General features: G+C 42.1%; 1 protein-coding gene across 9 annotated transcripts in view; it reads right to left on the bottom strand.

Annotated features, from left to right (window-relative positions):
* nalcn (sodium leak channel, non-selective) overlaps positions 1-15641 on the bottom strand; it is a 65673-nt gene that overhangs the window by 8660 nt on the left and 41372 nt on the right. For 7 of the 9 annotated variants that reach the window (XM_085765974.1, XM_085765973.1, XM_085765979.1 and 4 more), the window contains 11 exons: positions 6234-6370; positions 5094-5235; positions 4689-4762; positions 2764-2865; positions 2588-2657; positions 2378-2469; positions 2126-2248; positions 1827-1883; positions 1142-1262; positions 916-1047; positions 514-681 (listed from right to left, as the gene is read on the bottom strand). In XM_085765974.1, the coding sequence (XP_085622100.1) occupies positions 514-681; positions 916-1047; positions 1142-1262; positions 1827-1883; positions 2126-2248; positions 2378-2469; positions 2588-2657; positions 2764-2865; positions 4689-4762; positions 5094-5235; positions 6234-6370 (1218 nt within the window). The remainder of the gene's footprint in view (positions 1-513; positions 682-915; positions 1048-1141; positions 1263-1826; positions 1884-2125; positions 2249-2377; positions 2470-2587; positions 2658-2763; positions 2866-4688; positions 4763-5093; positions 5236-6233; positions 6371-15641) is intronic. The other 2 variants (XM_085765977.1, XM_085765978.1) reach the window with 1 other exon arrangement.

Genomic DNA, 15641 nt, shown 5'->3' with positions numbered 1-15641 from the left:
TGAACGATATTGCCATATGAAATGAATCATGGACATTTTCCTGCCAACCGTTTTCAACCTCCTTTTTCAAAGCTTTTTTACTGCTATTTTCTGAACAGTCTTTCAAGTCTTATCTCAGCAAATTTCAAGCCATGATAGTCCCCTTTTTTTTTAATGCTGCACTGAAGCGTAATGTAAACAAACAACTACCTGCCAGATAAGGCAAACACAGCTAATGCTTCATTATGTGGTCACTGAAGATTCTCATTATTTCCGAGACTATTTCTCAGATTATACAGTCAGAGATAAGATTTAAAAAATGCCGTGAAAATTACTTTTATTTGCAAGTCAGAGGATGCCTGTAGTGCATATTATCAGCATGTCACATGAATTTCAATTTTTTTCATTTTTAGCAGGTAGAAACCTCTCTCTGTATCTGGGGGCTGAGTAAATTACTCACTACCTAAATATTACGTGTAAAAAATATATATATATCTGAAGAAATTCACAGTGTAATTGCACATTATCACTGACCAGGAAAATCTCCTTGAATCCTTTAAGAACCTCCCGCACCACCTTCCTCATCTGGGGTACCAGCTTGAAGATCCTGAGCGGACGCAGGCAGCGCAGCATCATCAGCAGCTGAGCCCCAGACTCAGGAGGGACGTCAGGAGGCAGCCAGCACAGAAAGATCAGACTCACCTGCAGCAGCCACACGGCAGAGCCGGGAGGAAAGGTTAAACGAAGAGAAATACAACAATAACAAGCTTTTGTTTTCCATCCCAGAATAGAATAAGTGAGGCAATCAAACTGAATGAAGTTAGTCACTGGCTGCTATGAGATGTGATTGCTCTGCCCTCTAGGATGATTCATCCATTAAAACAATATCAACTAGACTTGAAATGAAATGGCCTTAAATTCGATGATGTTTCTCACAAGATAGATAAAGATGTCCATGACTCCTCCAAAGTCTCTGATGACAGCCGTGGGGGTGAAGAACAGACCGTCGGCCATGATCTTCAGGTTGAGCTCGATGCTCATAAAGATCACAAACACGTACTCCCCAATCTGAAACAGACGTTATGGTTTTAACAGCAGCAGAGCATCTATGTCAGGCGATGGAGCTTTTTTATGCAGCGATCACTCCATGTGCTTTTAGTACCTGCAACGTGGGGACGTGCATGACCCGAGTGAAGGGTGATTCAAACATCATGGAGATGCAGGAGCAGATGGTCACTACGATCATCACCCAGTCCAAGTAGGTGACCAGGCCCAGAAGATCGCTGCAAGCACACACACACACACACACACACACACACACACACACACACATAAATATTGTTCTTTTTTCTTTTTTTGTTTTACACAGAGAAAAAGTATGCTCAGAGTAAGTAGGTCAGCAAAGCTTTTTGGTTTGCAAACCAGCAAATACTCATAATTCAAGAAGAACAAGTTGCAGAAAAAGAGGGAAGGGGGTTATGTGAGGAGAGATATATCAGAAAGTAAGAGAATAGATCTGTGTGTGTGTGTGTGTGTGTGTGTGTAGCTGTCTAATCTGTTCTACAGTAGGATCTAAGTAAAAAATCCTCCGGCACAGAGAGTATCTCATACAAAGAACTGCCTCTGGCTTTAATAATCAGAATCTGTGCTTGACTGAATTACTATCAGGTTGCATAATGGGTGAAATCTATTTCACAGCTCTTCATCTCAGAATTTTCCATTCCTTACCACAGTTTTTAGGAAAGCACAACAGGCAGGTAATAAGATACAGAAATAATAAGTGTGCCGCCGCTGTAGAGCGAGTGGATCAATAGAGAGTGAGGGAATCAATAATTCATCACACTTACTACAGTTGGTGGTATTTGGTGTTCTTCACTGCTCCTGTTATGGGGTCAGTTTTGGATCTGGATATGAATTCATACAGAGAAAATTAGTGTCAGCGTTTTGACAAAAAAAGATACCATATGCAGTTTTTCGAAGCTGCACAACAGGGGGTAAATCTAACTCTTTAATATGCAGTAATTTTTTTCTTATTCTGAAGTCCACAGTGTTTATTTTGTGACCACTTGTTGCTGTACTGTAAGAGGCTGCAGAGTGAAGCCTGCATATACAATTTACATTACTATAAATGTAAGACTGATCTTACACATTGAAGCGGGCTCGAACAATCATCCTGCAAAAGTTCCTGAAGCGGTGCTCCCGACCCACAATGAAGAGAGGCTTATCAAAGTAAGGATGGTTTTCTCTCAACTCCTCCTCCTGGACTTTTCTAAATAGGCCACACAAACACAAATATAGACAAACACTAGTTACAGTAGGATGCAGCTAAGCAGTGATGACGCACTTCACTTGTAGGTAATTTTCTACAATGTCAGAGGCTCGTTTTATGTGTGAAAACCTTTTCATCTCAGCTTGTTCTTTCTTTTCTTGGATCATCTTGATCTCACTGTCCTCTCTCTGGGCGTTCCTGTAGCGCACAGTACTGGAATGCTGTGTAAGAGCAGACATGAAATGTTGAGATTGTTTACTACAAGTATCCAGCACAGTATGCTGTATTTGTCAGTGTGTGAGTGAGTGAGTGTGTGTGTGTGTGGGTGTGTGAACTCACATCCTGGGTGAGAGTTTCCAGCGACTTCCCTCGGCTGATCCTCTGACTTGTGGAACCATGTCTAAGTGATCTGCAGATAACAAAGAAGCAGAGTATCAGAGAAAATGCCTAGAGGTATCACACAGTGAGACTGCACTTGTATGTGTGTGTGTATGTGTTTGTGTGTTCTGACAGACCTGCGCTCTTGCCGTATGTGATGCTGGACACTGAGTATGGAGCGCTCTTTGGTTGGCTGGCCCTCAAATGATCCACTTAGCATACGCTGTCTGGTACAAGCCCTGGAAAACACAAACACAATATTTTTTTTTCTTTTTTCTGCTCATGATCAATAATTGCGATTAAATATATCAGTGTGTGAGTGCACCAGCTGGCAATTAAAACACAGCTGGATCTGGTCCATATTCCTGTCTGATAAACCATCCCCTGCCTACTTCAGTCTGGATTCAAGTACGTGGTGATCCAGGGAGTCACTCCAGTCATTTCATTACTAAGTGTATGTGTATGTGTGTGTGTGTGTGTGTGTGTGCGCTTCTGGCTCCATGCAATGCACTACTGATACAGTGGGCAACGTCAGTATGTGTAATTTAGTCATTTACGAAGACTCTGAGTGATTACATAGCTATTGCCAGTGTGTATGAATGAGTGCCTGCTTATGCTGGACTGTGTGCATGTTTGCCTACGTCGGTGCGACTGCGAGCCAAATTGTGCTTTTGCGTGAAAGACGGCAGGCCAGACAGAACGTGTTATGACTACTAATACGCTGTCTATCTTTCAGACTGACAGAATAAGGTGGGTGTGGGGGGGTGGGGGTGGCAGTGTGGGAGTTGGGGTGGTGGCGGTGGTTGGGGGGGGCAGATTGGACACGGTGCAGGCGAGCTAATCTACACTTAGTGCCAGCTCTGCCATGCTGAACAGCAAATTATCCATTTACTTCATCGCCAGAGTAAATGAGTCTGAAGTGGATCGGCGTGTGTGTCTTTGTGTGACGCGCGTGTGTGAAATACAGAAGCAACAATACCAGAGCTGTTACAGCAGAGATGCGTCTAATATCCATCCATCCATTACTTATACCTATACTTATCCTTATCGCGTCAAAGTGGAACCAATCCCAGCTGACATTGGACGAAGGCTGGAGACAGACACCCTGGACATGATGCCAGTCTATCACAGGGCTATATCTATTATGCATAGACAATATTGGTTTCACCCACACAAAGACTGGGAGGGTTTAATGACTGTGGATGATGCATACTAAACACATCAAGTTATGCTCTCCAAGGATGTTGTCAACCAAAACTTTTTTGAAAACAGCCAATGGCCATAAGAGAGCAGCAGATTAAAGCTGCATACGTCTAGATACAGCATATAGAGAATGTGAAGCTGACGTCACGCCGCTTTGCGTTGTGGGACGTCAGCGCCATCTTTGGAGGAACGCAAACGTAAACAGAGAGTGGGGACTGGATTCAAGACCCAGATTTACTCCCTCCACTGACTTATCCAGACATCGTGAACTATCTCGTTTTTGGTATTAGTGCATACTACTGTGGCATTTTTTTACGCAGCAGTACTGTCCCACCATGATTACTTTTAAGCGACTTTGGGGAACTTTTTTTAGGGAGACGAGCAAGTGTTTACATCCGCGATCCTCCAAAGATGGCGCCCAACGTCCCACGGCGTGACGTAACTTCACATTCTCATTAAAGGAGCTATGTTAGCTAAACTATATTGAGCTAAGTTTTTCTGTAGCTACATAGCTAGCTAACTAGCTAGTCCAATTCTGACCAGTACCAATTCATGTATTATAATCTCTTGTATTGTAAATAGGCTATAACAATGTCTGAAGAAGCACTTTCTTAGACTATTATATAAACATCTGTTGATGTAGCGATAGCAAATCTTCAAACGTCTCCTTTAAAAATTGGATTTTCGAGCATCTAGGTTCTCTAAACCTGTTTTTTTTTTTTCAGCAGTATTTCAATGTGATTTCATTGTGGAGCAGGTCATAAATACGGCAGTTTTATACCAGCAACCTTTCCTTATTGTTAACGTCGATGTCTTTTGACCTGCACAGCGAACACAGTGAGGAGAGGATGTGTCTTACCGCAGGATTTTATTGATAGTAGTTTCTTTTTCCAGGAGGTTACGAGCTCGGATACTAAATATTGACCTGCGAAGCTGAGAGAGCACATAGAGTGTGGACATTAGCTGGGAATTAAATTGAGTGTATCATCCAAAACACGCACTCACACTCACGCACACATGCACGCACACACACACACACACACACACACACACACACACGGACAGACAGACTTATCCTTCACATAGTTTTTTCTACAGCTAGTGTATTTCTTATTGCTTTTGTTTATCTACTAGGTGTCTAGTCAGGGCGATGGAGTTATCACCTTCATACCCACTTCCTGTGTGTGTGTGTGTGTGTGTGTGTGTGTGTGTGTTTGGGGGGGTAAAAGAGACAGAGTGAGTTAAAGAACAACGGTGTGAGTACCTTTTGGTCGATATACTTGTTGTCTTCGATGGCTGATCGTTTGGAGTGGTCACAGGAGGAGGATGAGGCGGAGGGAAGACGCCGGAACAAACAACTGGTATCCTGCTGCTGTCGATCAATGAACTGCTTCATAAAACTCTCCCTAGAGTACACAACAAACAACACGTACAGGCAAATGTGATCAATTTTAATGCATGATTTCCAACTGGAGAAATCTATATACTTGAAGATGCAAGAATAACCACAGTGGTGCAGTATATCTTCAAACCATCTCGGTTCAGATTCAGCTGCAGAATATGTCACTGGAGGTACTTGCTGCAGCAGAAGCAGCCTGGCAGATGGGCTGCAGAGGGGGATTTCTGAGAGAGCAAAGGACCCAGCTGTGCACTAATCAGCAACTAAATGATAAAATTGATTATGAGGTCCTTTGTGTTGGACACAGTTCAGCTCTCCTGCTAAAAACTGCTCTCTGCTAAACACTGCATAAGACACAAAAGGCCCTCTTACACAATATAACTTGTTACACTTACTGGGAACAGGCCCCAAATGTTTCTCCCTTCTACTTTACTTAAATAGTGTCACAGCATTAAAATATCTGCAGAACATCTGCTGTTGATGTGATGTGTAATGTTCCCACAGTAAACTTGCAAATCTACACTAAACAAAGCTAATCAAAGATCTTTCTTTAATTTTGTCATGTCTGTAGGTCTGTTTAGGTGTGGGGGTGGTAAGTAAGAAATGCAAGATGAATCAGGTAACACTTTTGTAGTGGACAAAAAACAACAACGTTGATCATCCCTCGGGCACAAGCCTAGTTACAGACACTCAACAGAGCGTTTGAGCCAAGTTTGTCCGCTTTCGTGTACCATATTCAAAGATGGCGATGCAAAATGGCAGCCTCCGGTGGGTGCACCAGCCACCTATATCTTTGTAAACGACTCATTCTAAGCTATGAGACAGCTTTCATTTGTATGCAATTGTGATTAGACTTCAGTAAATACATATGAAAGCAATATTTGATTTTTGCTAATAAAAAGCCAAATAAGTTACATACTGTCCCTCTAAGTGTTACACTAAAATTAGATTCCCATTTGAACTTTATGAAATGTAGAATAAATGTGAGTCTGCCTGTGACAGTACCTGATCCTGGGCACAGTGAAGTCAGACGGGAGCTTGGAGATCTTCACCATCTGAGGTCTGTTGGGGAACTTTTCAAAGATCCTGAGTCGCAGAGGGAGCTTCTCTTTGGTGTCAGCATTGGCTTCACTTTGCTTGAGCTAACAGAGGGAGGGAGGGAGAGAGCCGGTTCATGCACAGAACAGCAGAGCAGGATAAGATACAGCAAAAAGGGGGTAGAGTCAGCCATGTGTTGAGAATAAAGAAGAGAGGGATTACAAATGGAAAGAAAGACACAGTTAAGTTAGGGATGTGGGAAGGCTTGGGATTTTGAGAAGTACATGAAATTACCTTGGGAATTAAAAAAAAAAAATCATTATTAAAGAGGAAAAACGCAAGACCAAGTCTAGTTTTGGCAGAGAACAACAGCAAATGCAGAGGTTTTTTTTACTTTGGCCTAGAGAGTGCAGCTTTATATTTCTGCCTGATGATGGCAGCAACACACTTACCTATGACACACGTACACCACACACAGTACACACAAGCACATTTAGGATGAGATCCCACTTACTTTTAGAAAACAATGGAGAAAGCAACAAAAGAAAAAAGAAAGATTACTTTGGAGTGGTTAATGGAGAAAAGAAAAGGTAGCGACAGTTAGAATAATGTGCATGGGTGCAGGCCTGTGCACTGTGGCACAAGGCTGGAGAAATAAAAAGATGACAAAGGAAAGAAACCAATTATTTCCATTTAATTACATATGGCAGAGGCTGATTGAAATTCCCCTGCAGGTATTCTCTGTCTGGGTGCCTGGAGATAACCCCTGATGCATTGCAGATTAGGTCTAGAAGTGAACTGCATTTGGTGCATTGGTGAATGGCAGCTTATCATTCAGAGCAGACAACCGCTGTGAATCATATTGACTGGGCTTGGTGAACGTTTCTCTGTCAGTCATGGTGCCCGTCTACCAATGAAAACGTCCCTCCATTCTGTTCCCCTGTATTGGTATTTTCTGCCAATGCTTGTCTGACTGAGAGCGACCGAATGACTGGAACAGCCTCCCGTTTTTTGAGGGATAACAGCCGGGGGAAGGAGAGACTTGACAAAGGGAGGGAATGGAAATCTGTCTATCCGTTTTTCTTTTTCGAGCAGACTAAAGTGTGGGAGTTTCTTTTTTGCCCTGAGTGGGTGAGTGGTGAGTGGCATACTGTGAAGATGGAATTATGCACCAGCATTTGCTTGCCTAGGCTTTCTGTCTATATTCTGGCTCCCAAGATAGCAAGATAAGAGAGAAAGAAGCAGAAACAGAGACTAAAATAAGTAAAAGAAAGAAGTCAACAGAGGGAAATGGGTAAAATAAATGAGAAATGAAATAAATAAAAAATAATAATTAAACACAACTTAAGGGGTGATTAGAAATAGAAAAGTGGGTTTTACACTTTTTTTTTTTTTTTTACAGTGTATCTGCAGCCACACAGAACAGATAGTAAAAACTGCAAGCCACTTTATTGTGCTGCGGTTCTCAGTGAAGTTGTAGAAAGTGCTGCAGTCATCTCAAATAGTACCTGTACATTTGGATGCTCAAGCGAAACACACACACACACACACACACACACACACACACAAACATACAGTGCAGAATTAATATGGACCCCTACTGTTCCCAAAGGTCCTAATCAATTGGGCCAACTCAGCGAGATGTACAGTTTAGCCAAGGCTCTCCAGCCTTATCTGCAGCAGTATCCCATTACAGCAAAACTTTCTCTGCCATCTACTGCCCTTTGTTCCTCTCTCGTGTTCATCCTCCACCTCTCAGAGAATTTGTTCTTCCCCTTCAGAGTGAGGATCTGCCCACATCTCTTTATACAAGACTGTCCCGGTCCCAGAAATCTTCGTTACAACTTCAGATTATGCTCATTGCCTCTTTCTCCCTCACTGATCTCACATTTCTCCTTCCTATTACTTATCTATTTTTACCAAAAGATGGAAAAGGAAGAGTGGCGGGGAACAGGAACTGACTTAGACACTGAAAAATGAAATACTATTAAAACAATTTCCTCATAAATGGACCAGTGTAGTTTGACTGAGGCGCGCTTATTCATGCACTTCAATTTATCTGTTTATTTATTTACAGTATCTGCCACGTCTGGGGACCCACCTGCTGTGAAATAAGCAAAAGATGCACTGAATTTAATTTCAATTCACCCCGGGAAATCAAATCAGAGCTCAGTGTACTGTGGATCATTAAGAAGCTTTTGTTTGATGAAGCGCTATCACCCTTCATTGAAATTAATGTCCAGGAGGTCTATGTAACAATAAGTATTCACTGTACTACCAAAACAAATAGTTCCCCTAAAAAATGACATGATGTAAGGCCGCTTCTATAAAAGGTTCACCTGGTGAGTGGGTGCACCAATAATATGCCATAGATCACTATTAACTGTATGTGCTAACACATTGGACCCTCAGTCTCATCAATATGGAGGATCAATCCAGCACACATTGGACACAAGCTGAGGAACAGAGCACTTAGCAGTGAAATCTGTTGTCTACTGATTTCTGTGTTTTATGTGCTGCTGCATCAGGGAAGACAAATTGCTTTTAGCTTTATCAAAGTGCACACAGGACAATATAATCCATTATGTAGATACATTTGTATATTTATAATGCAGTTAGTCTAGTTAAACCATCTATAATCGATGTTTTATCAACAATGGATCACATGACCACTTGTACCTCATGTAAGAAGGATCACGTTGTACTTTGATTACTCGCAGCTTTTTACTACAATAAGCATTTTTGGCCTCTTTCAGCTCATTGTTTTGGCTTCATATTTTGCAGCTTCACTGCTTTGGTTGGCACTCACAGCTCTCATCGACTGTCTATTTTAGCGATAAAGGTAACCCAATATGCACGACCCATGCAGCAACGACAGGCAGAGATAGCTACAGAACAGCTGGCTAAAGAGACAAATACTTTTGTCAAGATCATGGGGACCAAAAGAGCTAAATTGGATTTCATTTGCCTTTTGTCTAATTGACAATTTTGCTTTCTATCTCCCATATGTAAGTGTTTGCTAACATGTTGGAGGTTTGATTTGCTGCCACAAAAGTGGCCAAAAAACTGTTTGAGGTTCAAGATTTAACAACAAACAGTATTTCAACAGGTACTGTATGTGTGCATGTGACAGTTGTGTGTTGTATGTGTGTTCCACCTGTATGTCTGTTGGTGTGTGTCGGAAAAACATCTCTGTTTCCCTTTGTGTCACAGTCAGTGGTTGATAAATCAAAACTGCTGCTCCGCTTGCCACCGATGAGATTTAGTGTATAGTGGTGTAACAGCGGAGCCGAGACTAATGTGTTTTGCCTTGAGACCCATTCAGGTGACCTGCCACTGCTTCCCCGTCCATTCAAGCCAATTTCAGGCTCGGCTGAGCTAGGGAGCTTTCCGGCCAGGATTTCCACAGCTTTCCTGACCAAGGCCGAGGGGAAGAAAAACTAATGCTAGCCATTAGCATGAGACCACATTCACTCAAAGCTATAGTTAAGACAAGGAGGTGAAGAGTCGGATAAAGAAGGGGTGAAAAACAGCTGGGGGCAAGGGTATTTAACATTTAAAGTGAAAAAGCTTATCTCTTGCAGGGGCAAAGAAGTAAAACCCTGCATAATGATTGGTATTAATACCTCCATGTAACACTTCCATATAATATGATTACATGGAGGATACTCAAGCTGTCATGACAGCTTTATTTCAAGCTATCGGCTCCATCCTTACATCCCTTCAACAACTGATCCTCCAACTATGAGCTAACAACTTAGAAACCACTGATACGGCTGAACAAGAAATAACAGGGACAACGTTTCATCTCTCTCAAGCAGTCTGGTCATTTTCAGCATTTTAGCACAAGGCCTGATAAATATCACAAGCACTTTGTGATTGACCATGTGAATATTCGTTTTCCCTCTGTGCAATTGCTCGAAATTCTCCGATCGGTCCTGTGAAAGGGTCCCAGAGGCATGCAAACATAGAGTATGAATATCTGCCAGAGTAGCCAATGTAACAATGAGGAACTGATGAACAGCCGCCCACAAAACTGCTGCCCACACACAAGCTTGTCGAGCGCCTGCAAGGATTAAGTACAGTCTTCTACATTTTACCATTCAGACATCAGAGCCATTCACCAACAAGACCAGACAACAGCCGCGTGTGTAAGAGAGAATTTGTCCACGAATGTGTGTGTCTGTGTGATCATGAAATAGCATTAAACTGACACAACCTTCACCAGCATCCAGTGTGTGTTTCTCTCTTGTTGTGAATCTGTGCTCCCTCAACGATCATATTCACGACCTGACAACAAATAAACTGTAAAAAGGAACCTTGTACATAGAAATTGCAAATCATGTGTGGGCCCCTGTCATACATAACCTATTTACACTCCACATCCGGCTAAGTCTTGGTTGGGTTCCCCTGGCCGCAGGCCAGTCCAGCTGTAATACCCAGGGGTGGAAAGAACTGAGAGCGAGTTAGCAGGGTCACCCTTCTCCTCTCATTAGCTGGGTAATGAGCCGTTGTGAGGAGCTGCTGTAAAGCCACACAGCCCATAAAGCTCTAATAGCCTCCTCCAACACCAAAAACCACAGCAAGTGCTCTTAATACCATTATCTCAATATCTAGAACTATATAGCATCCAGCTGTGTGCCTCTGGGCTCAGGTCTTGTGCTGATGAGGCAGCCTGGTAACCTGGTGGTTAAAACCCATGCCACACACTTCCCTTCACTCTCCCCAACTTCCCTGCTGCCTCTCCTGTAGGGTGCCGAACCCTTACACTCTACCAATGTAGGATAAAATGTTAAATAAAAAAGGTGAGGTCTTCTGCTGCTTGTGCTGTTAACAGACATTTGGTTGAATTAAAATCAATGTGATTTTAATGTTAGGAATGAATGCACATCAAGTCCAAATGCTTTTAAATGGCTGCTAATCATTCCACAGTGGGCTTTCACATTAGCCTCTACCGCAATCCACAGTTTTTGCATTTTATTACTAAAAATGTACAGTAACGAGTCAATTTGACACACAGGTGACGTTATTTCTGTGTTTGGGCGTGTCGGTGCCTGTGTAATTTTAGTGTTTAGTGTGTGTCGTGCTAGTTTTAGAACATGGTAGGGGCACAGTGCCTGGAGTGTCTTCCAATAGAAAACTGAAGGTGACATTCAAAAGATAAGAACACATTGTATTGGGATTCTCCAAGGGGTATGCTCTTTTCTCCTCTGCTCCCTCGCCTTTCTTCTCTTTCACTAAATCCCCCAAAGTCCTTGGTCCATTAAATCACATAAATGGAGGACAGGCTTTTAGTTTAATTCATAAATAATGAAATCCTTGGTGGGAAGCCATAATACAATCACTCCTTAACACATTTGATCAAACTAAATTCTCTGGTATGAGGTGGCTGCGGTACAGAGCACACAGTTGACAAAATGCACACGCACAAACACACCGCCCCATATGTGCACTCAATATATCAATATTGAGGGAAAAGTCAGGTGTTATTTGGAGAGAAGAGCCCTTATCGTGTCTCTGTTGCCACGGTGACACTGTATGTTCCTGTCACAACCGTGAAACAGTAACCACTCATCTTAAACCTCATTTATGCCCAAAGTAAACATCCCTCTCCTCCCGTTCTCCTTCCACTTCCTCCCCTCCCACATGTTTATCTCTTCCTCCACCTCTATCACTCACTCCATCTCCCTCACCCGCCCCCTCCTTCTCCTGTTTTATCTCTCGCAGTCTACGCCCCATCGTACTCCGTTCGGCTGACAAATGTGGAACAAGGAGATAGACACAACTCAACTGACGACCACACACTGTCACTGCCACGCGTCTCTCCACGCCCGGCTTTGACAAGCCTGACACACTGGGGGCAGGAATCTGATTACCTCTGTGCCACATCACACCCTCACCCTGTGTTTCTTTAAGGTTGCACATATGGTGGCAGACCCTCCCTCACAACTATCTGTTAAACTGTTCACATATTGAGAGCACAGTCATCCATCATCTTCTATTTATACCACATGATGGCCCTATAGACCTATACACTAGATTTAGAAGATACATAGACAGGGCATGGATTGTTCAGCAGCAACAAATCAGTAATTTAGACCCTCCCACTGGTTTAATTTTGCTCATGTAGTTTAGTTCAGTTGCATTCATAAATTACCCCCTTAAAAATAGTACCTTGTCCCCCCTCCACCTAACATTAGACCATGTTCACTAAAAGCAAAACTGCTGATATGGATGAAGCTACTGTAGTGCAAACATTGTGTTTACACCTAGCATCTTTGAGCTCCCAGCATGGAAAGTTTTTGGAAACACTGCTGGACCCAATTTAGTATTTTCCATCTGAACAGACAGAGACTTCTGGAAACAATGACGCAAACACCTGCCTCCCCGCCTTATTGGCTCTAATCAGTCACAACAAAAAGACAGTGATGATGAATGATGACCCGAGGGTAACATCATGAATTTGTTTAATCACCTGGAACACGATCACACTACTGAATATAAAGACATTATTCATTAATCATAATCCAGGTAAGACTTATAAATAATTGTAATATTGATTCAATGTCATATTGCCCAGCCCTACTGTGCACATACATGAATGGATTCAGATCTGGTTGCAACCTTTCCTATAAGTCCTTGAACACAGCCATCACAAAGTTATTGCCTGTTTATAGTATATGACAGGAGGTTGCATGTGTGGAGTGGAAAACATAATTGTGCACACAAGAGCGTACACAGTACTGTACTGTACGTCCCCTAGAAACTCAAAACTCACACAGCTTCCTGCTTGGAATCTGGCACACTTTGAAAGAGGGACAGAGAAAACGTCAAAGACTGAGTGAGAAGTCTCAAAGCTCAATGTGCAGACGACTCAAATGTCTGTGTCTGCATGTATTATGACAGTAGATGAAGGAGAGTTAGCTTTTAGCCTTTCTCACTCTCTTTCTACCTTTTCACTTTGCTCCTATTTAACAATTTCCCAAATGTGTTCCTCATGACTCATCCACCTGGCCTGAGGACCTGTTTGATTGCCAGACGTTTCAACTTTAAACGCAAACACACAGGAAAAAAATGCAGAAATCTGTGTGTACTCACTCGCACACAGATTCATCACAGCTGACAATGCATACCCATACAAACACGAATACACACATTATCATCATCATCATCATCCCTGCCCTTAGGGGTAAACACCTTTTTCTATTTAGTTGATATCTACTGGCACAGGATAAACATTTTCCCCTTCCCCTGCACCTCCCCCTGGTCCTGCAGACACTGCTCCGTGGGCAGGAGTGATTTGTTGGATGGAGATGGGTCATCAGTCTCTCCCATCACAAAGCCCACCGACCTGTGACTGCACAGATGAAGGCATAGCAATAATGGGCAGCAACAGCATCCAATAGACAAACTTGTATTTCAAATCACACACAGCTATTGGGCCACTTTTTGGCATTCTCCTCTGATGGAAAAGGGTGTGTCTGGCTGTATGTCTGTGGATTCATGATTATTGTCAACTAAGATGATTACAGTGTAAGTTCATACATAAGTTCAAAGAGAGTAAGAATCATCCCCTGCGTTTTCACTTACATGATAAGGAAAGGAAGTTAAAAAATATCACCCTCTTCAGAATTATTACATTATTCTATTTAATGTTCTTTTCATATGTTGCTGTCAAATTTAGCTGGCCATTCAACAGTTACGTAAGCAACTACGGTAAGCCCATAAACATATCCTGTATATAAAGTGCCCCTAAATTCTCAAAAACAATCACATTGAATCGTATGTTGTATTAGCTCATGGATGTCAACACCATAAATATGTAGAATCTTTAAATGCCAAAGCATAATTTTTAGAAGAACTGTCCAAAAAAGGAAAAATTTTAGACTTTTCATGAGAGCGATGAAAAAATATTCCTGATTCTGCTCCTTTAACTGGATTTGCACCAAATTATAATGAATTCTTTCCTTGTTGATCCCTCTGGTACAGATTGATTCAGTACTGTTTTTCTGTTGTTGTTTTTTGCAATAAATAAACAAACCAAACCAGTAAAAGTGGAACCATTACCCCCATGGCAAGGAACAAAATTATAAAAACAACATTTTGCAAATGGCCAAAACACATTACAGGCTTTGGTGTTCCGTGTTGCTCTTACAAAGATCTCATAATCCTGATATTATGTCACCTGCAAACAAATCCAAGCCTCTCAACCATGAAGTCCTAATAACCTTCAATGATCCCTTTCCTCCTAAAACTAAACTAAGACGCTTAGATGTTTGTGTATGTAATAATTATTATTGTCCCAATACTTATGTGTGTATCTTAGTATGTGTGTGTGTGTTTGTGTGTACATGTGTCGAGGAGGGAGGGTGATGTGGTGGTGGGGAGGGTTTCAACTTCCTCCCTTCACCTCTGTTTTCCTCTGCTGTCTACCTTTCTCCTGTGCCTGGCTTCATTTCATTAAAAGATTTCGAGCAAACCTAATTTCACGCAATAAATGCATTATCCTAATCAACACTGATGAGTGGAGCATACACTGGCGCATGCGCACATGTGTTTGTGTGTGTGTGTGCTTAAGAAATTCCTGACACTTATGTTCTCCTGGCTCATCAGGTGGAATAATAAATCAGTTGTTCATTAGCTGCAGCCCCGTCCAGTTTCCTGTTATTATTAATATTAACTGTCTTGTTCTCAGGCTGAATGCAAATATTCAGTACCTTTATCATATCATATTACACAACATTAAAGCAACCTGATATCAAAGCATAGCAAGCTTACACTTATCTACTTGATCGTAGTGTGACTACCCACAAGGCTCTGTGCTTCTTCCAGAGTTCCAAGCCTTAAAAAGACTGAAAGAACCAAATCGAGACAAATGTCCTGTCGAGGTTGACAGATGCAACTCATTCCCCTGAAAGGCTGGGCTGCAGTCACTATGCAAACGATGACAGATGTTTTCTTTTTTAGCCACATGCCTTATTGATGATTGCATCATCAAATCAACAGCATGGACAGATACACTAGTTCTCCCGCCCCCACACAAACACACACATCTGGCTATGGCATTGGCAAAAAGTAGCTTACCCTCATGCAGTGACAGGTGGAAATGTAAACCCTCCCTGCTGACGACACTGTGACGATCAAATCAAAAAGTGTTGCCTGGTAACTTGCCATCCGCGCTCATCTGCTTCATTAATGCTCCACTGAGCACACATATAGGCAATAACAGTGCAGATCACAGCAAATGGGTGGGGTTTGAGAAATATTGCCACTAATTTCATCAAGATGAAACTCAAGGTAAAAGCTGTTGATGTATGGTCTTACAGGGCCTGTTGGAGTTACATGTTTATGTTGTTGCTCTTATTAACCACATTA

Source organism: Trachurus japonicus, chromosome 21 (genome assembly GCF_045865225.1).
Source record: "Trachurus japonicus isolate A0001 chromosome 21, Traja_1.0".
NCBI lineage: Eukaryota > Metazoa > Chordata > Actinopteri > Carangiformes > Carangidae > Trachurus > Trachurus japonicus.
This window is presented reverse-complemented; position numbering and strand designations above follow the sequence as displayed.